The sequence below is a fragment of the Suricata suricatta genome, chromosome 17 (assembly GCF_006229205.1).
Source record: "Suricata suricatta isolate VVHF042 chromosome 17, meerkat_22Aug2017_6uvM2_HiC, whole genome shotgun sequence".
NCBI lineage: Eukaryota > Metazoa > Chordata > Mammalia > Carnivora > Herpestidae > Suricata > Suricata suricatta.
Genome location: NC_043716.1, coordinates 35,937,854 through 35,960,444, shown reverse-complemented (window position 1 = coordinate 35,960,444; position 22,591 = coordinate 35,937,854). Strand labels below are relative to the sequence as shown.

Genomic DNA, 22,591 nt, shown 5'->3' with positions numbered 1-22,591 from the left:
CCCGGGCTCCCGCCGCTCCTTGCTCAGCGAGAGGGAGCGCGCCCGCAGCGCGGCGTACACCCGCTTCCACTGGCGCAGGCCGCCGCCCGCTTTCTGCAGGGAGACACGGGGAAGGGGAGAGACACGGGAGGGGCCGGGTGTGAGAGGCGGGGCCTGCCTTCCCCGCCCCCAACGACGCTGGAGGGGGCCCTGGGAGCTGCAGGCAGCCACAGCGGTGGGGACCCAGCCCCACAGCCCAGGACGCCCCCTGCCCCACCCGCCTGCCCAGCCCCTCACTGGCCTGGACGCCCCTACCGACCGTTCTCAGTACCCCCCAACCTTCCTTTAAATACTAGCATCTTTAGGGGTGCCTGGGTGGCTCAGTCGGTTGAACGTCCGACTTCGGCTCAGGTCATGATCTCACGGTTCGTGGGTTCGAACCCAGCGTCCCGCTCTGTGCTGACAGCTAGCTCAGAGCCTGGAGCCTGTCTTCGGATTCTGTGTCTCCCTCTCTCTCTGACCCTCCCCTGCTCATGCTCTCTCTCTCTCTCACACACACAAATAAATAAACAACATAAAAAAAAATACTAACGTCTTTAAATAGTAGCATAGGGGCGCCTGGGTGGCTTGGTCAGTTAAGGGGTTAAGCGTCTGATTTTGGCTCAGGTCATGATCTCACAGTTGGTGAGTTCTGCCCATATCAGGTCCCCTGTCTCTGTCTCTTTGTCCCTACCTTGCTTGCTCTCTCTCTCTCTCTCTCTCTCTCAAAAGTCAATTAATCAATCCTAGCATCAACAGCATCTGGCATTAGCAATGCCCACAGCAGCAGCAAGGCCCCTGCCCAGCACGGCCCACCTTATACAAAATCCTTGTAAAGCCATTCCTAGGCCACATACGGCCCCCTGCACAGAAACTGATCAAGAATTCCCCACTGCACCTGCTCTCCCTCCTTGTTTGCCTCTCATTCAAGACTCTACCCGGTATCCTGGTCTCAGAAGCCACTCACAAGGTCATCCTGGCCCCGTGCGCTGCCAAAGCAGCTTCTCCGTCCTTCTCCACCTTTTCCTTAACCTCTCTGAGGCACACTATCCGGCCAGTGCTCCTTCCTTCTCCAAGCCCTCTCTTGGCATCCCGGACCCCATGGTCCCTGGTTTCCCTCCTAATTCCACTGGCTCCTTCTAAGTCTCCTCCACTGGTTTCCTTCCCCGCCATCCCGGCCATGCTCTCTTACCAGCGGTTCTCAAAAGGGGCAAAAGGTCCCCAGAGGACATTTATCTGAAGATATTTCCAGTTGTCACACCTGGAGAAGTGCTATAGCATCTAGAGGCCAAGGATGCTGCTAGGCTTCCCCCCATGTCCAAGACAGCCCCCCACAACAAAGAATCATCTGGACCACTAGAGCTGAGGCTAAGCCCCCGCCCTAAAGGAGGGGGAGCTCCAGAACTTTGTCCTGGGCTCCCCTTTCGCTGCATGTCTCTTCCGTGATGTCATCCACGCCTGTAGCTTTAAATCCCATCTGTCTACTGATGTTGATTCCCAAACGTATCCCTGGCCTGCCATCCCCTCCCCCAGCCCCCAGCCCCAGTCCTGCACCTCTCACAGCCTACTCAGTGTCCCTGTCTGCATGTCTCATAGACACTCCATGGGGTACTTGATTTTTGTCACCAACCTTGTTCTCCAGAGCCCTCCCCAACTTCTCCAGCTCAATAAATCCACCCAATTGTCCAGAAACCTAGGACTTGCCCTCAACCGCCCCATCTTCCTCACCCTTGACATCCAACCCATCAGGAAGTCACACCTGTTCTGCTTCCAAAATACCACCTGTCTCCACCTCTTCCCGATATCTACCACCTTGTCCATGCCACCAACCCTCTTACCTAGGCAACTGCACAAACCTTCCCAGTCCCCACCCTCATCTTCTGCAATCAACTCTCCACCCTGCAGCTGCCACCATTTAAAAATTTTTTTTAATGTTTTAATTTATTTTTTTGAGAGAGAGACAGACAGAGTGAGCAGGGGAGGGTCAGAGAGAGAGGGAGACACAGAATCCGAATCAGGCTCCAGGCTCTGAGCTGTCAGCACAGAGCCCGCCGCAGGGCTTGAACGCACAAACTGTGAGATCACGACCTGAGCTGAAGTCAGATGCTTAACCGACTAAGCCACCCAGGCGCCCCTCCACCATTTTTTTTAAAGTAATCTCTATGTTAACATGGGGCTTGAACTCACGACCCTGAGATCAAGGGTCTGTTGCACCCTCTGCTGACTGAGCCAGACAGTCACCCCTGCAGCCACCATTTTAAAATGTAAACGAGATCACATCTCTCTCCTACTTGGTACCCCCATCTTAGTTCTTAGGAACCAAACCTAAGAACTTTAGTGATGTGTCTCCCCCAAACTCAACTTCTCCATCGGCTTCTTTCCCACTGTGTTAAGACACAGAGGCCCTTCTCTAGTGAACGAGCCAACCCTTTCCTTTCTTGGGGCCTTTCTTTGTTCTTTCTTGTTCCTTCTGCCTGGAGCCCCTTCTCTCGTTTCTCCCTGTGGCCTCCTTCTTGCCCTTTAGATCTGAGCTCAAATGTCACAAACATCACTTCCTCAGCAAAGACTTCCCTGACCATTTCTTTCTTTCTTTTTTTAATATTTATTTATTTTTACTGTGAGAGAGAGAGAGAGAGAGAGAGCAAGTGAGCATATGCACATAAGTAGCTGAGGGGCAGAGGGAGAATCCCAAGTAGGTTCCATACCACCAGCTCAGAGCCTAACATAGGGCTTGAACTCACGAACCATCAGATCCTGGCCTGAGCTGAAATCAAGAGTCAGACGTTCAACCGACTGAGCCACTCAGGTGCCCCCACTGAGCATTTTAAAATAAAGGCAGCTCCCTGCTACCTCCAGAATTAAAGGCGATTCACATCACCCTGTTCGTTTTCCCTGCATGCTCACTGTAACCTCTGCTTATGCTGGTTGTGGATTTCTCCAGTAAACGGTAAGCTCCTGGGGGCCGGGAGCTGGTCTGTCCTCTCCCACCCTTATCCAAGAGCCTAGAGCCTCCACAGGGGGAGGGTAAGTGCTCATCAATATTTATTGAATAAATGAATTAATCATCCTTGGAGCACCCTGAGAGCAGAGGCTTTCCCCCATCAGACCCAGGGCTGTCTTCCTTGCACTGGTGGCCTACCTGCTACTCATCCAACATGGGCCTCTGCCCTCAGAACAAACCAGACGAGGAAACCTGTGGCTGGCAGATAACACAGCCACATCTGACCATGAACCCTGCCCACCACCACAGACCTGCTGGACCCAGACAGGGTCGTCAGAGCAGGAAATGACATGGCCTTCCAAGGGAATGTTTTTAGTGTTTATATTTTTACTTTGAGAGAGAGAGAGAGAGAGAGAGAGAGAGAAGCAGAGAGAAAGGGAGAGAGAATCTCAAGCAGGCTCCATGCTGAGCACAAAGCCCGATTCGGGCTCGAACTCACAACCATGAGATCATGACCTGAGCCGAAAGCAAGAGTCAGATGCTTAACCAACTGAGCCACCTCCAGGGGAACTCTTTATGTCAGAGTGAGGTGGTAACAAGGTGCCCCTTTGAGACTGAACCAACTAGGTGACCTTGGATAAGTCAAGCCCCCTCCCATGGCCTCAGTGTTCCCTATTGCTAAATGAAAGGTGAACTAGCCAGTTCCCAAGGTTACATCCTGCTCAAATGGCAGGTCTGTGACTGCAGGGACCTGTCACACCTCCCTCCCTCTGCCTGACAGTGAACGGTCTCTAAGAGAGGCTGGGGGCTGGGTGGGGGTTACCCAGGAGAGGCTAGACTTGCCAGAGTGGACAACATCCGGCTGACCATCAGTTCCCCGGACAGACTCAGGGCCTGAGGCTGACTTGATGACCCTCCTCCTAACTCCCAGGCCACAGCACTGAGGGGACAAGTGAAATCGGGTCCTGGCCAAGCCAGGAGGGGAAGGCCCTGTCCTTCAGAACCAGTCAGTGAGCAGGAAGGGCCAAGCTCCCATTCCTGCCCAGGACACAGTGTGGCGGGGTCGCCAGGGGCCACCCAGAGCTGGGAGATGGGCCACCTCGCAGGCAGGAGTCAGCAGTTCTCCCTTGGCCCTAAGAGGAGCTCACACTCGGGGCTGGAAGGCCTCATCTCCCCTTCGTCAGCTCACACAGCTGGCCGCTGCTGCCCGTCCTAGGCAACCCCTCCTGCCATCTTGCTGGCAGGGTGGGGGAAGGTGTGGAGGAGGCTGTGACATGAAGGGTGTCATTGGTCTGTTTTCCCCGCTTCCTCTCAAGGTGCAACCAGTCTCTTGCCTTCTCCCTCAGTGTTCCCACACCTGTGGTTACAGATGTGCACCCTGAAGGACCTCCTCCTGAGGGCCACAACCCCGGAGCCTCTGTCCCCGGGACACCCCCACTGGGGCATGTCCCAGGGCCCCTGGACTCCACAAGTCCCCAAGTGCCCAGAGGCACCCTTGGCTTCCACTCGCCAAACCTGCCCCTCCAGTGCCCTGTGGCTCAGGGGAAGGCCCCATCACCCCCACAGCCATCATCTATCTCCTCTACCCTCCCTCACCTCCCAGCCATCACCAAGCCCAGCCCATCCATCCCTCAGTGTCTCTAAATTGTCCCTGCCCTTCAGCCCCATGCCACGACCTTGGTCAGGGCCGCCGCCCTCGCTCACCTGGACAGCAGCAACGACACTGTCATCTCCTACCACAGATGTGACCCTGCCTCCTGGGCTTACACACTTCCCACCCCCCCCCATCTAAGCTGCTGCAAAGGCTTGCCCTGGGTGATGGGGTCCCGGGAGCAGACACCCGACTCCCCACCTTGGCTTCCACCTGTCGCCCTGGCTCACAACTACCCAGTGCGCCCTCCGTTCCTTTCTCCTGGCCCATCCAGGAGGGCATCTCTCCCCTGTCAGAGGCCCCCTATGATGGATTCTCACATACACCCCTCACATCACAGCCTCCTCCACGCCTTCCCCCACCCCGCCCAGGTCGGGGTCACCTATTGCATGCCATCCTGCTCAGCTCCCCCATCAAAACAGTCACTGGCTGGCAACTATTATGCATCATGTACTTCTGCTTGTCCTGAGCCCCAGCAGGGCAGGAGGGCTTGGCTCCTGCACCACTAGATACCCAGCCCCTGACCAAGAATTGGGAGCATGGCAGGCACTCGGTCATTTTCATGGACTGGACAAGGGCATGGATGGATGCCCACTGCCCCCCCGCCCCGGCCTATACATCTCACTTCACCTCCCACAGGCCCAGGGTGTAGAATGACACTGTCCCCATGTTACAGACCAGAAGAGCGAGGCACAGAAGTTAGGGGGCTTGCCCAAAGCCATATGCTGGATAAGTGGCTGGGCAGGAAGTCTGTTTGACTTCAAAGTTTATGTTCTCTCCAGGTCCAAGACCCCTAGAAGGTGCAGTGGAAAATTCAAATAATGGCAGAAGACTAGCAGCTCCCCCCATGCCGGCACTGGGTGCCCTTCTGCTGAGATCATCTCGTTTAATCCTCAGCAACAGGTGCATGTGCTAGGGGTTGTTATGAGCTCTAGTCACAGACGAGGAAACTGAGTCATAGGCAGGCAGGTGAGTCATCCAAGCTCCCCCAGCAATTCACGATGTAGTCAAGGGCCAGGCCCAGATTCATGCTAACCGCTCTGCTCAGCTTCACCCGCGCCGCGTCTCCTCCATGGACCCAGGGCCCCAGCCTCCTCACTCTGGGATCCTGGTTGTGCCCCCCTGCCATCCCCAGCCCAGCCGTCACTGTGGTCGCCCTTAACTTGGCCTCCTGGCTCCAGCCAGGCCCAACTGGGGTCCCTCTCTAAGTCATTCCCCAGGATCCCAAATGAAAGAGGCCCCAGGGGCTTTCAGTTACTCTTAGGATAAAGATTAAAAGCCTTGCTGGCCCCAAAAGACCCCAAAAAGGCTGACTTCTGCCTGCTTTGGGGGTCTCAGCTCCCATGAAAGATTCACATCCTCCATGAGCCCAAGTGCCCCTTTCAGGGGTGATCAGCCGACAAAGGATCACTGTGGGATGGCTCTGTCAGAATTCCAGGCACAGTCTGCCCAGGTCTGTCCCCCAGCAGAGACTCCCCACTCTGGTTAACCCCTTTTCCTCGGGAGGTCTCTACGTTCCCCGAGGAAGTTCTTCCTAACATTGAACCTCTACCCCTCATGCTCCAGCCTCAGCTGGTCCTCTCTGGCTCCAGAGGCTGTGGGGCAGGTGTAGAAGCTGGAACGTTCTGCTGGAGACAGCTGCCATCCACCTCCGCCTCACGCTGCCAACCGTCTTACCTTCCCCTTCTTGGTGAGGACCTGCTTATAATACAACCAGCCTTCTCTCCTGATATCACTGAAGGTTGCATCCGAGAGGTCAGAGGTTGAGTGTCGCTTAGAAGGAGCATCGGCATCTTCGGAAGTACCCCAGCTATCCAAGGACTGCAGGGACACGACAGAAGGCAACTTAGGGTGGCTCCCACAGTGCCAGCATGCCAGGAGGCCCATGGACCTCACACAGCCACACAGGCCTGGTGGATGCCTGTGCTGTGTGGCCTCCCGGGCCCTGCTTGCCCTGTCTGAACTGCCATGCTGAGGTCATGGGACCTATGTGCCAGGGAAGCCAGAAAGGAAGAAAGGCTATGACCAGCAGACCACATGTTTCACCACGCTAGAAAAGCCAATCTGGGACCTCCTTTAATTTTATAGACTTGAAGAAACTAAGGAAACAAAGGAAGTGATTGTGACAACACGGAGTTAAATAAACAGAGGAAGTGGAAACATCAACAAAAGCTGAGTTCATGGAGCTTGTAGTCATGTCCACAAGGAGTTAAACAGAGGAAATGATAGTGTCAACATGACTCCGGCAACACAAGTGACAGGTCAAGGGAGAGTTAAGTAAGCAGAGGAAGTGATAAGGAATAAGCCAGGTGACAATATCCTCAAGGTGTTAAATGAACCAAAGATATGGAGGTTCTGAAGTCAAATGGCTTTTCTAGTCAACCCACAATCACAAAGAGTTAAGGCCATTTCAGAACTGACCCCATGTTTCCCCAGGGTCTGAGCCTGGAAACTCCAGCCTGCCTGTCCCGCTCAGTCCTGTGTCGCCCTCCCTTCCGTCGCCCCCCTGTCCCCTGAAGACACCACACAAATACTGCCCGATGCCACCCTGTGCGGGCAGCTTTGGGTACCCACAGGGAGCAAGCAAGCCGAATGAAATCCCTGCCCTCACAGAGCTTACATTCTACCTGGGAGGCAGGCAAGAGAGGAGACGGATGCATAAATTGTATCACATGAGAAGTGCTAAGGAGAAAATAGGCATGAAATGTCAGAGGTGAAGCCTAAAATCTCACAGAAGGTGGAGAAAACCTAAAGAAAGTAAAAAGGTGAGTCATGGGGCTATGGAGGGGGCTGTGTGGAAAGAACATTCTAGATGGGGGAACAATCACAGCCAAGGCCTTGGGCAGGAGGGTTCAGGTGTCTAAGGGAGGACAGAGCCCACATGGCTGACCCGGGGAGATCCTGCACGGCAGGAAGGGGGACACAGGAGCCAGAGTAGACCCCTTCCCATCGTCCTGGAAGCCAGAGGCCTAGAAGCCCAGCCCGAGACAGGGTTCCACAGCTAAGGTGTTGGTCCCTCCCCAGCTGCTCCGACACTCTGGCCAGCGCACACTTGCCACTCACCCCATCGGTAAAGAAGCTTCGCAGCATCCGCAGGCTGGGCACTCGGTTTGGCAGCCGCCTGGCGAGTGAGAACTGAGTGTGAGGGCAGTGGGAAGTGCAGTTAGGACTTCTCAAACCCCAAGCTCAGAAGCCTTCCAAGTGAGGGAGCTCATTGCCCGGGGCGGGGGGGGGGTGGGAGGACTGAGAGGATATGAGGTCCAAGAGCCCCGTCCCAGCCCAGTCGGGGTGGCTGTGGCGGCCGCACGCTGCCCTCACCTTAGAGCCCTGCCCTCTTCCCGGAAGGTGTTGAGCCCGTCGTCACAGGACTTGGAGCGCTCTGTGGTGATGGCCAGCAGGTAGGAGGAGCGGCGGCCGGCCTTGATGCTGCCTGCGGAAGCCACCCACAGTGTCAGCAGGAGGGCAGGGTGTGGGCTTCCCTGGCCCTGGGGGCCCCTCCTGTCCGGGCGGGGCTAGGAGGTGATTCTACCAACGGGGCCCCTGGAGTAGCAGAAGCTGGCAGGAAGAGGCCAGACCTCAGGCAGCAAGCGCAGCAGAGACCCCTGGGGACCAGGCAGCAAGGGAGAGGACGGGACAAGGGCTTCAGGGAGCACTCACTGCAGTCCTGGGAGTAATGGCGGCCAAGGGCAAAGGTGAAGGTTGGGGAGGATGGGCTGGTGCCCAGGACAGGGGCTGAGTTCATGGCGCTGGAGACCACGGCAGAGGCAGGGACATGCTTGGCTTGGAGGTCAATGCTGGGGCTGGTGGGTTCATCTGCAAGCAGAGGGGAGGGGTGGATAAAGGTGGCAGAAAGCTAACCCTGCCTGCCCCGCCCCGCCCCAGCCTCACCTCCTGGCCCAGACCACATCCCCAAGACTCAGGTCCTCCAAGGCCCTGTGAGCAATATGCCCATGACCCAGGGTCCCCCATCCCCAGACTGTGGGCATGGAGGCTCCACCTCTGCCTCCATCTTCACGTCCAGGCCTGAGGTCAAGCCACCCTCCCTAGACTGGGCTCCTGAGAGCATCGGACTATCTCTCCCACCAGACTGGGAATTTCTTGAGGATAAAGACTGTCTCCTCCATCAGTTGGAGGCTCCTTGAAGACAGGTGCTATGCTTCCCCCTCAGACCGGGAACTCACTGATGCTGTGTCTGCCCTCTCGGACTGAAGGCTGACCAGGGGAGGCCAGGGCTGGGTCTCCTCTCCCTGGCCTGGCCTCTTCCCCTCACTCCCGTGACTACTGTACTGCCTCTCCTCTCTTGGCTCCCAGTCTCATGATCTTGCACCTGGCCTTTCTCTCAAGCCCCTAGACCCAGCCCAGCCCAACGTGCACCTCATGGACACAGTCAGCAAACCTTAAACCTTTTCCCCGCCTACTCTCACTGCCAATATAGAGGTGAGGCACAATCCTCCAGGCAGGCCAGAAACTTGGGACCCACCCAGCGCCTCCTCTCTTTTGCCTCTCCCTCTCATCCAACATCTGTTCCACAGGCAGCAAACCCTCAGTGTCCCCTCTGCTCTTAGGATAAATTCCCTAACTCCCCAGAGACTGACACGGCCCCTCCCGACCCCATTCTCAGAGAGGGCACCCTCCTTTCTCACTTCGGGGTCTTGGCATATTCTCTTCTCTGCCACCCCTAACTCCTCATCCTTCAAGTCGTAGTCCTAATCTCTTTTCCCTAAGATTCTCTCCTTGGCTACCATGCCCCAGTCTGGGCGTGTCACACTTCTCTGTCTCCTAGAGCTCCTGTATTTCCATCACACACAACACGCACACACGCCATGGTGTTGTTCTCATCCGATCATCTGTCCCCGCTGCTGGACCACACGCTCCAGAAGAGCCTGGAGCCTAGCACGGTGCCTGACACAAATCTTTGTTAGATGAATGGATGGATGAAGGGTGGGTGGAAGGCACAAAAAGTAAAAGGAACAAAGGAAGGATTGAAGAAAGAAAGAATGGAAGGAAGGGTGAAAAGAAAGAATGATGGAAGAATAGAAGGAAGAGATGAATGAACAAAGGCAGGAAGAAGAAAGAAAGGGAGGAGGGAAAGAAGGGAAACGATGGATGGGTGGGTGGAGGGGTGGATGAACAGGTGGACGAAAGGAGGGAGGGAGGAAAGATGGCTGGGGGAGAAATGAATGAAAGGAAGGGTGACAGGGTGCAGAAGAGGACAAGAGGATGGATGGATAGACAGATGGACAGACAGAGAAATCAACACTCAACCCAGAGTTTTGCCCATGGTTGACGGGCGGGTGAGGTAGAACAGGGCACAGATGACCAAGCATCCAAGACAACCACCTGTACTGTCACTCACCAATGAAGGGGATGGAAGCCAGAGAGTCTTCAGTAGTGGCCAAAGGGGCCACCTTCCTGCCCAGGCGCTCCACCCGTCCACTGGACTCTGGCTCTGGGGCCTCTTCACCAAACCCAAGGTTCATCTGTCTTGCGGGGGGCAGCTGGACTTTCCGGCCTGTGGGAGGCTTCTGCCTCAGGACCACCTCATCACGGCGATCCTCGGTGGCAGGCTCCAGAGCCCGAGTGCTGGACTCTGGGCGGACAGCCCTGGGTGGTTCGGAGGCCTCCGGTGGGAACGATGCAGGCGACTGAGCCAAGCTGAAGGTGGGCAGCCCCCCAAAGGGGGAATCCCGGAAGGAGAGTGCGTGCAAGAGGCCAGTCCTGCGCTGGAATGATGGGCTGTAGCTCCGGTACCCAATGTAGCCGATGTCATCCAGGCCTTGCAGACCAGACGGGGGTGGGGCCTGGGATGCAGATAGGTCCCTGGACGGGCAGGCAGGGGTTCGAGCAGATGGACGCTGGGAAGCCCAGCCACAGCGCTCAAATCGAGGTGACACCAGTGCTCCTGGACCCAGTGCCTCGGCTGAACGGGTGGTCCGGCTCAAGTAGTCGTCTGAGCGAGCTCGGTGCCAGCCCTCCTGACCCAATTGGCTCAAGGCACCCTGGGAGGTGGAGCAGGGCCACGGGCGGTGGGCAGTCACGTCCTCTAACCGGTCCTGGGAGGCACTGCGGGCCCGAGGGGGCATGGCGGGGCACCGTCTCTCCCCCGCCCTGCGGGGTACCTGGTTTGACAGCCAGTGTGACAAGGCCTGCTGGCACTCCAGTCTGCTGGGGGGCACCCGGCTGCCAGGCTCCGGGAAGGCACGGGGCGTCCGGGGCTCCGAGGGGAGGCGGGGGAAGGCACCAGGGCTGGGGCGGGGCTGGCTCATCCCCAAAGAAGAACTGTCCAGATGGGTCCGGATAGTGGAAGGGACGCGGGGCCCTGGGTCGCTCCAGGCAGCAGGACTCTGGGGGTCGCTGGGCAGTGCTGAGAGGGGCTCAGGCACCATAGTGGCCCAGGTGGAGACCCGGGCTGGCGGGGCATAAGTCTTGCGAGGGTAGCAGATCGGGGGCGGCTCTGGGATGCTCCGTGCCTCTCCGGAATACGGCTCGTTCCCCTTCAGGTAGGCGTCCTGGGAGTAGGCCTGGCCGGGGACACAGAGGCAGGTGAGCAGGGCTGGACAAGTCCCACAGGGCGGAGTTACATCAGCCCTGGGAGACTGGGACCCCAGAGAAGTGGACTGAAGGAAAGGGGTGAAGCAGAGGGGCCCCTGAGTGGGTAGGAGCAGGAAGGTATGCTCCAAAGAGAGTCGGGGGCAGAGAAGAAGAGAACAAAGAAATTAGAGGCCTTTGAGAGTCACTCACTCACACACACACACACACACACACACACACACTCTCTCTCTCTCTCTCTCTCTCTCTCTCTCTCTCCCTCTCTCTCATTAGAAAAATAGCCAGGATTTCTCTAAGACTTATGACAAGGACTGCCTTTAGCCACAAACATTCCAACATCTGTTTTCTGGGGTCCTCCCCCCATGCTGGCCTCAGCTGCCTCCCTGCTGCCTTACATCCAACAGTGCCCACAGCCCCCGGGGCAGGCCTGAAAAACCCACCAGAGACCAGTCAAGGTGGCAGAAGACAGAGAAGGAAGCCGACTAAGGGGTGTGTCCATTGGTGGGGTGGGGGGTGCTGGGAAAGCCCAGCTGTCTCTCCATCCCCTGGACAGGGAGCTGGGGCCTGGCTCCCAGGCCCCTGGAGAGAAGAGAAACTTGCCCACCTGGGGCTCCGTCTGGGCCAGGCTTGGGGGAGGGGCCAGACTGCCTAAGGGGCCTCCAGCCACCTTCTGCCACCCCAGGCCTGGAATCTGGCACTGGGAGCAGAGGCTGACGCTGCATTGCTGAGGAGTGACAGGGCCGGTGCCCAGGCCCAGCCAAAAAAGGAGGCAGCCCCTAGGGACAGAGGCCTTGTGGCCCTGGCCTCGCCTGGCCCTTGATGCGTGCCCAAGGGCCTATCTCAGGGTGAAGTATCAAAAGGTGGGAGAGTGAAACACACACACACACACACACACACACACACACACACACACCCATGTGTGCATGCCACACCACAAGGAGATACCAGAAAATACACACCCAGAGAGAGAGACACACACACACAGCGAAACACAATGAGACACACACACACACAAATAACTAGACCTCCAGTCCCAGGCACACGCATCATGTGATGAGGACAAGTTAGACCACACCCCCACACTCACACTCAGCCCCCTCCGGACCCACACTCCCCGTGGGGACGCTCACATACCTCTCCCTCCAGCCATCCTGCCGGCTCCCCCGGCTCCCCGCATCAGGGCGGCGGAGCTGGCGGCAGCATCTCGGCCAGCCTCTGTCTTCCCCAGCCCGGGGCGAACTCCCCACTGACCACTGTGCCGGCCCAACCTCCGCCCCCTGCCCAGTCCCCAGACTGCCCTCCCAGCGCTGCCCTCAGCCCCCACCGGCTCTCTCTCTCTCCGCGCTGGCGGGAGGAGGAGGGAGGGGAAGATGGGTGTGGAGGGGCCTCGCCGCGTCGGCGGTGGCGTCAGCAGCTGCCGCGGCCCCATTGGCCTCCTGCCTTGGCTCCAACCACAGGAATGCCTGGGCCCCACCCTCTGGCTGGCCTAGGTTGGAGGGGCCTTGGGAGGGCCCCAGATGCTGACATCTGGGGCTGCCTGCCCACCCGAAGCTCGAACCTCCGTAACAGAGCTCCAGGCTGCTGCTATCCCCACCCCTTGCCCTCCTTGGGCTGGAGAGATGGAGGGCAGCCCTTGATCCCGCCCCATTACACCCTCATGGCTTTCCTTGCCTCCTCCTCAGGGAAGGGTATGTGCAGGGCCTTGGAGACTTGTGAGGAGCCATCTACCTCTCTGGGCCCCCAGGCTCACCACCCCTTCCCCAAGAAGGGCAAGAGGACAATCCAGGTCAGAGGGTGGAGGTTCCCAGAGGGGCACAGTGCCAAGCATGGCACACTGTGATTACAGTGATTATGAGAGCACATCCAGGGCAAAAGCCAGCGCGGCTCCCAGGGCCTCCTGGGTTTGGCCCTCAGCCTTCCCCCAGGGGGCAGTGACCTTGGGGGCAAGCAAGCTGGCATCTGGCTAAGACCCATGAGAGCAGGGAACTGGACACTGGGCAGAGAGGACTGCCCCGGGCTCTGGGCCAGGCCTGGGGTCGGTGTGCACAGAGAGACACCATGTGTAGGCGCGCGTGCGCACGCGTGTGTGTGTGTGTGTGTGTGTGTGTGTGTGTGTGTGTACACAGAGTGTGTGGTATGCTGAGTGCGAGCTGGGTGCCTACTCTATGCGTGGGGGTGGAGGGAGGGGCATCCAGACTATGCATCCTGAGTGTATAAGTCTCAGTTATAGGGCTGTGTGCCGGGCCTGGGCAGGCCATGATGGCTGTGGGCATAGGTACTGTGACAACAGCAAGGATCTGGAATATCAGGGAGTGTCCGTGGTAGGGAGAAGTCGGGAGTCCGCATGTTGTGACACACCATGGTATGCTGTGAGGACCTGGGACGCCCCGGAACGTGTTGTGCTGTTTTGATGTTTGTGTGCCACGAGGCTGGAGTCTGTGTGGGCATGTGTGGTAGGGGTGCCAGTGTGCAGCATGGAGGGACTGTGTGGGTCATGGCCTGTGCCTGGTGTAGTGTATCTGGTATGCCGTGCATGTGTGATCACGCACTGCAGTGTACAGAGTACTAGATGAGGGTAGGTGCCGTGGGCTTATGTTGTGTGGCTGTGTTTCTAGCATGTTCTCCCTGTGTATCGAGTGGTGCGTGATCTGCTGTATGAACAAGAACACTTGCTGGTCGAGTGAGGTAGAGTGGGTTGTGCTGTGTGTGTGAGTGTGTGTGTGGACACATCTACAGGAGGCATACTCACTCGGGGCTGGGCAGGGAGAGGGTGTAGAGAACAGACTCTTGGGAGCTGACAAGAACGTGCCAGTCTGGCAGGGCCCGCTGGGCCACCCTTCTTCCAGATACCCTGGCAGGAATCCTGCCTGCCAAGGCCAGCGCCTCCCCCTCCCCCAGCACAGAGCAGCCCTGAATGAAGCAACAACCAGCCCCGGCCCAGGGATGGGCCTGGCATCCCTGATTGGGCAATGCCAGGCTGGCATGCCCCCTACACTCTTCTCTGCCTCCCAAAGGCAGAAAGGAGGCCCCAAGGAGAAGAGATGTCTCCTGCCCCCAGTCCCCAGGGGCCCTCCACAGCAGACAGCAGAGCAGAACTCACCAGCTGGAGGATGTCCTCGTCCTTGGGCATGATGGAGAGTTCCAGAGTATCATCGCTACAGAGACAGGGCAGGGGGTCAGGCCAGGCTGAGGCAACAGGGTCTGGGAGAACAGGCATCCTGGTCGCCAGGGCACCCCAGGGTCAATCAAGGGGGTGGGGTGCAGATTCAGTGAGCAGGCTGGGAGCTATTGCAGGAGAAGGGAGGCAGGGGGCGCTCACCTATTCTGGATCAGAGCTATGACCTGGGAGTAGGTCTTTCCAATGACGCTCTCCCCGTTCACCTTCACCAGCCGGTCTCCTGGGGAAAGCAGGGGGCAAGACCACATGTGAGCAGCCCAAGGGGTGGCAGTGGCCCCTCCTGAGAACCCCTGGACCAGGCATGGATGACAGCGCCAGGACCTGGATCTGAGAATCCATCCCATCCGAACCAGAGAGTAGGTGGAAAAGACCCAGAGAAGGACAGCTCACCAGTGCGGAGGCCTGCTCTATGGGCAGGGCCATCATCCTTCACATTCTTGACGAAGATGGTATCCATGGGCTCCAGGCGGTGGTGCCGGGGGGAGGGTCCTGGTAAGCATCAGCCAGGTTAGCTGGGGGTGGCTGCAGCAGGTCACACCCATGCACAGCTACGCACACAGGGGACACACACTCAGAGAATGGTCACACACGGACACAAGCATGGACCCACATATTCAGAGACTTGGTTGCAAAGGATAGGACAAGGGGATACACCCCTGGGAGAACAAAGACCAGTGTAGGGGGGAAATGTACACGGACACACAGAGTCACTACTTAAATGGCGCTTTTGCCTAGCGCGGTGCCAGAAAGCAGACTGGAAAGGATGGGCAGATATGGGCCTTGCCCTCTTGGAGGTCCCTGTCTAGTGGGACAGACACCCACACAGGCAGAATGTCCACACCCACGGACCTGGGGAAAACTGCGGAAACGTCCTGCGGCTCACAGACACTCCATACCCACATCTCTCGCACCCCACCCCCTTCCCCAGGGGCAGGGGATTCTGAGCAGGGGCCTAAAGACCCTGAGATGGGCACTCACCCCCTCACCCCCTCATGACATCGCATTACACCCCAGCTGCTAACAGTCTCCATCAGAGAAAGGGGCCTGTTCTAGATCACCTGGCTGTTCCCCTCTCCCCCAGGGGCCTCCGCGATGGGGACTCAGGAGTGTCACCATGGCTGCCCAGCAGGCACCCCAATGGCAGAGAAAGAAGGCTGCCCATTAAAGGAGTTTTGCCTTGAATGCCCTGGGTGGCAGAGCGGGACCCTTTGGGATAGCAAGGGCGACCACCAGGGGAGTTGGGCCCATGTCTGAAAGGATAAAGACCTCAGGGCTTCCCTTACACCCAACAGAGCCCCAGTGTCTCCATCTCCGAGGACAGCCATTGGTCAGATGTACCCTACCACCAGCCCCCTGGCCCTGCAGCTCTGTCTGTGCCTCAGTCTAGGCTCAGTCTAACTCAGGGCAACAGCCGGGTGTCTTAGAAAGCCATCTGCTCCCCAGAGCACCACCTCCAGTGCGGAACGCACAGGCTCAGAGGGAGACAACTGTGAGGAAAGGAAGGAAGGATCCAAGGGACCACAGGGCCTTGGTTGGCCCAAGATCTGTCCTCATGTCACTGGTGATGGAGAGTACGAATGAAATTCAGGGAGCTCTCCCCTAGAGCCCAGAATAAATGCACTGCTTCCTGGATTCTTAATAAAAAAAAAAAAGAAGAAAGAAGAAAGAAGAAAGAAGAAAGAAGAAGAAGAAGAAGAAGAAGAAGAAGAAGGAAAGAAAAGAAAGGAAAGGAAAAGGAAAGAAAGAAAGAAAGAAAGAAAGAAAGAAAGAAAGAAAGAAAGAAAGAAAGAAAGAAAGAAAGAAAGAAAGAAAGGAAAGAAAGAACGGAAAGAAAGAAAGAAAGGAAAGAAAGAACGGAAGGAAGGAAGGAAGGAAGGAAGGAAGGAAGGAAGGAAGGAAGGAAGAAAGAAGAAAGAAAGAAAGAAAGAAAGAAAGAAAGGAAAGAAAGAAAAGAAAGAAAGAAAGAAAAAGAAAGAAAAAGAAAGAAAGAAAAAGAAAAGAAAGATTGAGAAGAGAGAGAATGAGCAGATACCCAGAGTGGACGCAGAGAAGAGCAAAGACCTGGAACAGCAGTCAGGGCTGGGGGATGGGGGACGGGAGCAGCAAAATCCCCGCTGACTTGGGGTACAGGGAGAGAAATGGAAGCTGGAAAACTGGCCCCAGGCCTGAGCCCCACCCCCACCACTCCTTACCTCCTCCTCGGCCTCCATCCTCTTCCTCCTGCAGGGGACAGAGAGGTGGGTGTGGGCCCTGGGTCCGGCCCTCAGGAGCTCCACCTGGGCGGGCCCTTCAATCTCCCCCGCCCGAGGCCTCCTCTCTTATCTTCCTTCGACGAGCCCAGCACTCAGATGAGGCAGGAGGGATGTCAGCGGGGACATCAAGTCCCAGGTAATGTTCCCATAACACAGATTCTCTCTCATGACTGCTGATCCCACCGTCCTGTATCTCAGCCATCTGAAAGCCCCCAATCCAACGGGGGGACCCATGACCCCTTCCCTTGGGGAGCTTCAAGCCCAACGAAGGAGGCACCAAACATACACGCAGAGAGGAGGACACAGGCAGACACAGATAAGCAGGCACGGCAAGTGCAGACAGTGGCTATCAGCTCTTAGAGAATGGGAAAGGAAGGCCTGATTAGTGCCCCTCTGGGGGAGGGGATTTTAAGCAAGTTTGAGGAGGGAGGGGAGAGGGCATTCTGGATGAGGGGAGGGGAATGTGCAGGTGCTGGGTGGCAGAAATAAGCAAGCATTTGTAGGACTGCATCAGCTGAGGCGACAGAGAAAGAAAGCAACACCAGCAAGTAACAGAAGTCAGACTAAAGCATTTGGGTTTGAAAGGACAGAAAGGGGGAGCCAGTGAAGGTTCTTGGGTGGGAGAAGTGGATGTGAAATACCAATGAGGGAACAGGATTCTAGCATGGAGCAGGGCTAAGAGATGGAGTCCAGGAGACCCCCTAGGGAGACCTTTGGGATCATCCTGGTAGGGAGAGGGAGGGTATTGGATTTGGGGAGGAAACTGAAATGAGGGAAGGAGAATGTCAGAGAGAGGATCGTACATTAGAGCAAGATCCGACATTTGGCATCATCTTATCTACCCCTCTCCACAGACCATCCATTCTACAGCAGATGACAAGGGCGTGACTTGTCCAGGGCCACTCCGAACCAGGGCTGGAACCCAGGACTCTCTGGCACCCCAGCCAGGCCATGAAGGCTGCAGGGCACAGCTGGAGGGCAGTCCCTCTGTCCCTGCCATCCCCGTGTGGGGCATGCGCCCGCTGATGTGAGCTGACAGCACAATGAGCGGGTGGCAAAGGCAGATGGATGCATTTAGACGGCTGAGCTCCCTGTGGGCTCCCAGCCCTGCGCAGGTTCTGGAAAGGGGAAGAAGTCCATCCCTGGCTTGTCCCGCTGGGAGTATTCCAGCGCCCCACGTGAGCGAGGTCTGAGACAGGCCTACCCCCCAGCCTAGACCACTCAGCCTGCCTCCACCCCGGTCGCCCCTCAGCAGGGCCCCCGGAGAGAAGGTGGCAGGGGCCAGGCAAGAGGGACATTCTGGGGGAAAAGGAAAGGAAGGACTGGAGGTTCCAGGGAACTAGAGGGTTTGGCGTCCTTGGGCATCAAACTGGGGGGCTGTGGCCCCTCTCACACACCATCAGCCCCAATGTATACCCCTTAAGCACAGCTGCAGCCAATGGGAATAGTTCATGCAGGTTCATGCTCCCAGGTTCCGACATGGATGAGAATCCACAGGGATACATACTAAAGATGGGTATTTACATGTATATCTGCACATGCCTAGAGACACAAACATACATGCACATGACCAGCATGCAAGGCACCCAGTTGCACACAAAGAGAGCCGTGCAAGTTCACAGACACAGGCAGTGAAACCCAAGATCCCAGTTCTCCGGCAGGTGGGACCAAGCTCCCCGAGGGAGAGCCCCCAACAGCTGGTCCCAGCCCTGAGGGAAGAGGGGGAAACAAGTTCATTGACTCCAAAATAAATCTGTGTCCTGCCCTACTGGGAGAGAGGTGGGGGAAGGGAGGAGGGCCCTCCTGGGGAGCCCCAGTTCCAGCCCCCTGACTCTTCCTGCATGGCTGCTTTACCGTCAGGGAGGCCTGCCCCCTGCCCACCCTGTAAGTTAGGCACAGACAACCCGACATTTATACTATGGCTGGAGGGGCTCTTAGGGGTCAAGGAGATAAATGCCCTCACATTAAGGCAGAAGTGACCAGTGAGTGAGACCAAAGTTAGGTAGGAGCCGCACCAGGACTAGAACCCAGAGCACCCCGCTCCCAGCCTGGCACTGTCCAGCTCTCCAGCACCCAGAGCCCAGAGCCAAGGGGAGTGCAGGGCCTGGGGCACTCAGGGAGGCCTCCCAGAGGGGAAGAGTCCCAGAGGTGTTTTAGGGCAGACTCCCCAAGAGCTCAGGTGAGGGAAGGAGCAACAAAGGCAGCTCAGAAGCAGCCACAGGACAGAGTCCCAGGAACTCCACCTCTCAGAGAAGGGAAAAGGCCACTCGCTTTCTGGAGGCCAAGAGTCTGGGGATGGATGTGAGTGTCCTGGCTTCCGCCACCCCCAAGTACATTGCCCTGAACCAGTCACCCTTCTCCTGGGAAGACCATACCCAGAGCAGTTAGGGATCTTCCCCACAATCGTACAACACAAATGACCCATCCGGGGCTGCCCCTGACTCTTAGGGACCCTCCTCCCAAGGCTACAGAAGAAGGACTGTGGAGGGGACAGTGCAATGGAACCTCTCTTCCTCCCACTGAAGCTTCCTCAGGCCAGGCCAGGGCAGCGGGCAAGGTGGGTGTACCTTCAGGCTGCAGTGCACGGCTGACTCAGGCGGGTACACGATGAAGTGGCGCAGGGTGAAGCCGAAGCCGTCCTGGAGATTTTTGCGCAGCAGCAGTGTACGTGGCCCCTGCCATGGGAGGGGACGCCCCGGGGAGCACCCATCTCTTGGGCCCAGCGGCAGCTGTGGGAGCACAGGGAAACAGGGTTGAGTGGCCGTGTGGCCGGCACTCCCAAGCATGCACACTGCCTCCTGCAGCCAGTGGGAGGAAGTGGGGTAGAGGGTGGGAGCGGGCCCTGGGGTCCCAAGCACCCTCCCCTGCTCCTGACCTCCTCCTCACCCCTTTCTTCCTCTCCCTCACTCATCAGTCCAAAGCCTCTTCCTCCTTTCTCTCCCCTTAATCCCTTCATGACACTTTTGCCTCCAGGGAAATAACCCTGCAGCCAGCCAGGTTCTCAATCAGGTCGGGTCAGCAAATGTTCGCCAGGCACCCGTTATGCTCCGGGGACTGGACACATGGCCTTCTAGCCTGGGCAGTGCCTGCTGCCACCCTAGCTCCTTCGAGCCTACCACACGATCTCACACGCATGCAGACAGAACACCCCACACACCCGGATAAGCACACTCATGTGCAGAGGTACACACAGAGCCACAGAGGAGTCCACACACATGCTGCGTGGACAAACAGGTGCACACACAATTGCACGTGATCGGGGTCTCGCGCACATGCATATACATACACACACATGCACACAGCATATGCCGAGGACACACACACACACACACACACACACACACACACACACACACACATGCAGACAGACTGGCACGCACGCACATCCCTCTGGAGCAGCAGCAGCAACAGGTGGGGGGCTAGAGCCACGACGGAGTGGGCTGGACATCAGACAAATGAAGGGACTTCCTGGAGCTCCAGAGCCCAGCCAGAGGCCTGGCCGGCCACCGGATCTGAGAGGGGAACTGGGTGGGGGTGGTGGGGAGACACTCAGCTGCCCTCTGGCCGACCCACTGGAATACTTGGGATTCCCCAAGGTGACAGGCAGGGGATGTCTAAAGATCAGGGTTGGATGGCACACAGGTCTGGCTGAGAGCATGGACACTGCCTGAGGAGCGCTCACCTTGAGTTCCCTGCTCAGACACAGAGGGAAAGTGGGTGATAGAAGGGCATCAGAGAGAGGTACTGATACTAAGAAGCTTCTTCATGTAGCCACACCGCCCCCCACCAGCCTGTTCACATTTCTGGTAGAAGAGAGCCCTGGGTCCAGCCCTCTGCCGGGAGGTGGGGCTGTAGTCAGGCAGACTTGAGAGAGGGGGACATAGCCTCAAATCTCAGAAGATTAAAGAACAATACGACAGGGGCAGTCGGCTTGCTTCATGCATGCCCCGAGAACACACCAGGTGGAAGGCACAGGGAACAACGAAGCTCCAGGCCAGCGACACCTTCTAATCATCCCCGCCTGGAAAACTACCAGATGAGGATGTGAGTGCTCCTTCTCCTGAAGGGTCCAAGCAAAACGCTGGATGATCCCCAGTCCAGGAGGCCGCGGCGGAGGTTCCAGCATGGGGCAGGAGGTCCAGTGATGGCCCCTCGGCTCCTTCCACTTGTAGCTCTAGCCCCAGCCTGTCCACTGAACCCCCACACCCCCGTGGGGGTCTGGAGAGTCCAGAGGAGAAAGTTCTCTGGGAATTCTGCTGAGGTCTGAAATCCCCTGGATTTCCTATCTCTGCTGACCTGGCAAGGAACTGGTCGGGGAGAACAGAAGACCTGGAAGATCCTCCCTGCCTGCTCCTACCAGAAGCCCCTATGCCTCCCCAATGTGGTCTGCCTCCCCTCTGCACGAACTCCACGGGCTCAGAGCTGAGGCTGTTTGCAGGGCCCATTGTTTTGCCGGTGTCCTGGATTAAGGTTTAAGCCACCAGCTGCCCCAGTGACGAGAAGTGGCTGGGACAGGTCCCCGCACGCCCCCCACCCCTCCTCCAGCACGCATCCTGCCTGGGGCTGCCAGCTGCTGGGCCGCGGGGGGCGGGGGGGTGCCAATCTCTGGAGGCCTGGATATAACCCAGGGCAGGGGGCAGCCCTCCTTCTCTCAGGCCCCCCTCCCTGGCCCAAACACCACTGGCACCCCCCCCTTATCTCTGCCTCTCCCTTTCCTCTTATGCTTCCTTCCAGTCTCCCTTCCCCCATCTCTTCCAACCAGCTCCTGAGAATGTCAGTGTGGCGATCCCCCTGCCACAGCTACCACACCCTGGCCTGAAGAGGAGACACCGCAGCCCCATCAACAGCCAGACCTGGTGGCTCCCTTGGATTTAACCTCAGTCCCTCATACTAGTATGCGCACATTTCCTCTCCTCCCCTCTGACCTGGGACACCACTGGGTCTGGCTCTCACCATGACAGGGAGGGAGATGGTGGAGGACACAGAAACAGAGAAGGAGCCAGCAATGGGAACAGAAAAGTGACTAGATTGGGAAGGGGTTCAGCTCACACACATCCACAGCTCTGCCTCTCTGGGGTAGGCACAGGGACAAGGTGAGGGAGAGGGAGAGGCTGGGGACACACAGGGGGCTTCACTGAATACTGCTCTCCTGGCCCAGATCTATCTCCAAATGCTCTCATCCTCATGCCAGGGAAGAAAGAAACCTCCAGAAATACCAACTGATGATGGGAAGAGGGCAGATGGCCCCAGGGCCACAAATTAGACAGAACTGGACACGTGGTAGGTTGGCAACACCAGGAACCAGAACACAGGAGTCCTGCTCCTCCCCACCCCCCGACCCGGAGCATAAAGAGGTCATTGCAGAGAGCACAGTGTTCACGCTGGGCATGGCGCCCACTGTGACTCACGCCCTACCAGCCCGGTCGATCCCGGACATCAGACACATTGTCCCCACCCCCTATCTCCAACCCTGTCAGTCCTCACCCTGAGATCACTCATTACCTGCCACCTCTGCCTCCTTTGCCCACTAGGAAACCCCTGCGTGCCCCTATCAGGGAGAGGGCACAGTGGTGCCCACCACTCCACTTAGGAAGATCCTTGCCTGCCTCTGACTCAGGATCCTTGCCAGTCTAACTCCTTGGGATTCCACGCCGCAGCATCTCTTCAAACAACCATGGTCCCTGCCGTCCTTCCACTGCCTATAAACCAAGGGCCTTGAGCCCCTGGAGGCCATCACCCAGGCTTGGGAGTCCGCATCGGGCACCCGGGGAAAAGTTCCCAGCAACAACCTGCACGCCTCACCCGCATGTCTCCAGCCCCTCACTCACTCCCTCACTCCGGGGCATTGCTCCCACAATGCAGGGCACACTCAGCTCAAAGTTCCCAGGGAGTGGGTGGCCCTATCCCACCCACCCCGTCGAGGCCAGACCCCTGCCCCTTGCCCACCCCTCACACCCCGGCCCGGCCCGGCAGCCCCCGCGGCCCTCACCCTGGCGCGCCGC

General features: G+C 57.7%; 1 protein-coding gene across 1 annotated transcript in view; it reads right to left on the bottom strand.

Annotated features, from left to right (window-relative positions):
- The window catches only part of ARHGAP23 (Rho GTPase activating protein 23), a gene marked incomplete at its 3' end in the record, with an annotated part of 50,446 nt that overhangs the window by 26,720 nt on the left and 1,135 nt on the right, over positions 1-22,591 (bottom strand). The window contains exons 2-12 of the mRNA XM_029927021.1: positions 19,157-19,318; positions 16,530-16,557; positions 14,728-14,826; positions 14,479-14,557; positions 14,260-14,314; positions 9,967-11,131; positions 8,268-8,423; positions 7,929-8,040; positions 7,674-7,731; positions 6,288-6,431; positions 2-93 (exon numbers count right to left, since the gene is read on the bottom strand). Coding sequence (XP_029782881.1) covers positions 2-93; positions 6,288-6,431; positions 7,674-7,731; positions 7,929-8,040; positions 8,268-8,423; positions 9,967-11,131; positions 14,260-14,314; positions 14,479-14,557; positions 14,728-14,826; positions 16,530-16,557; positions 19,157-19,318 — 2,150 coding nt within the window. The remainder of the gene's footprint in view (position 1; positions 94-6,287; positions 6,432-7,673; positions 7,732-7,928; positions 8,041-8,267; positions 8,424-9,966; positions 11,132-14,259; positions 14,315-14,478; positions 14,558-14,727; positions 14,827-16,529; positions 16,558-19,156; positions 19,319-22,591) is intronic.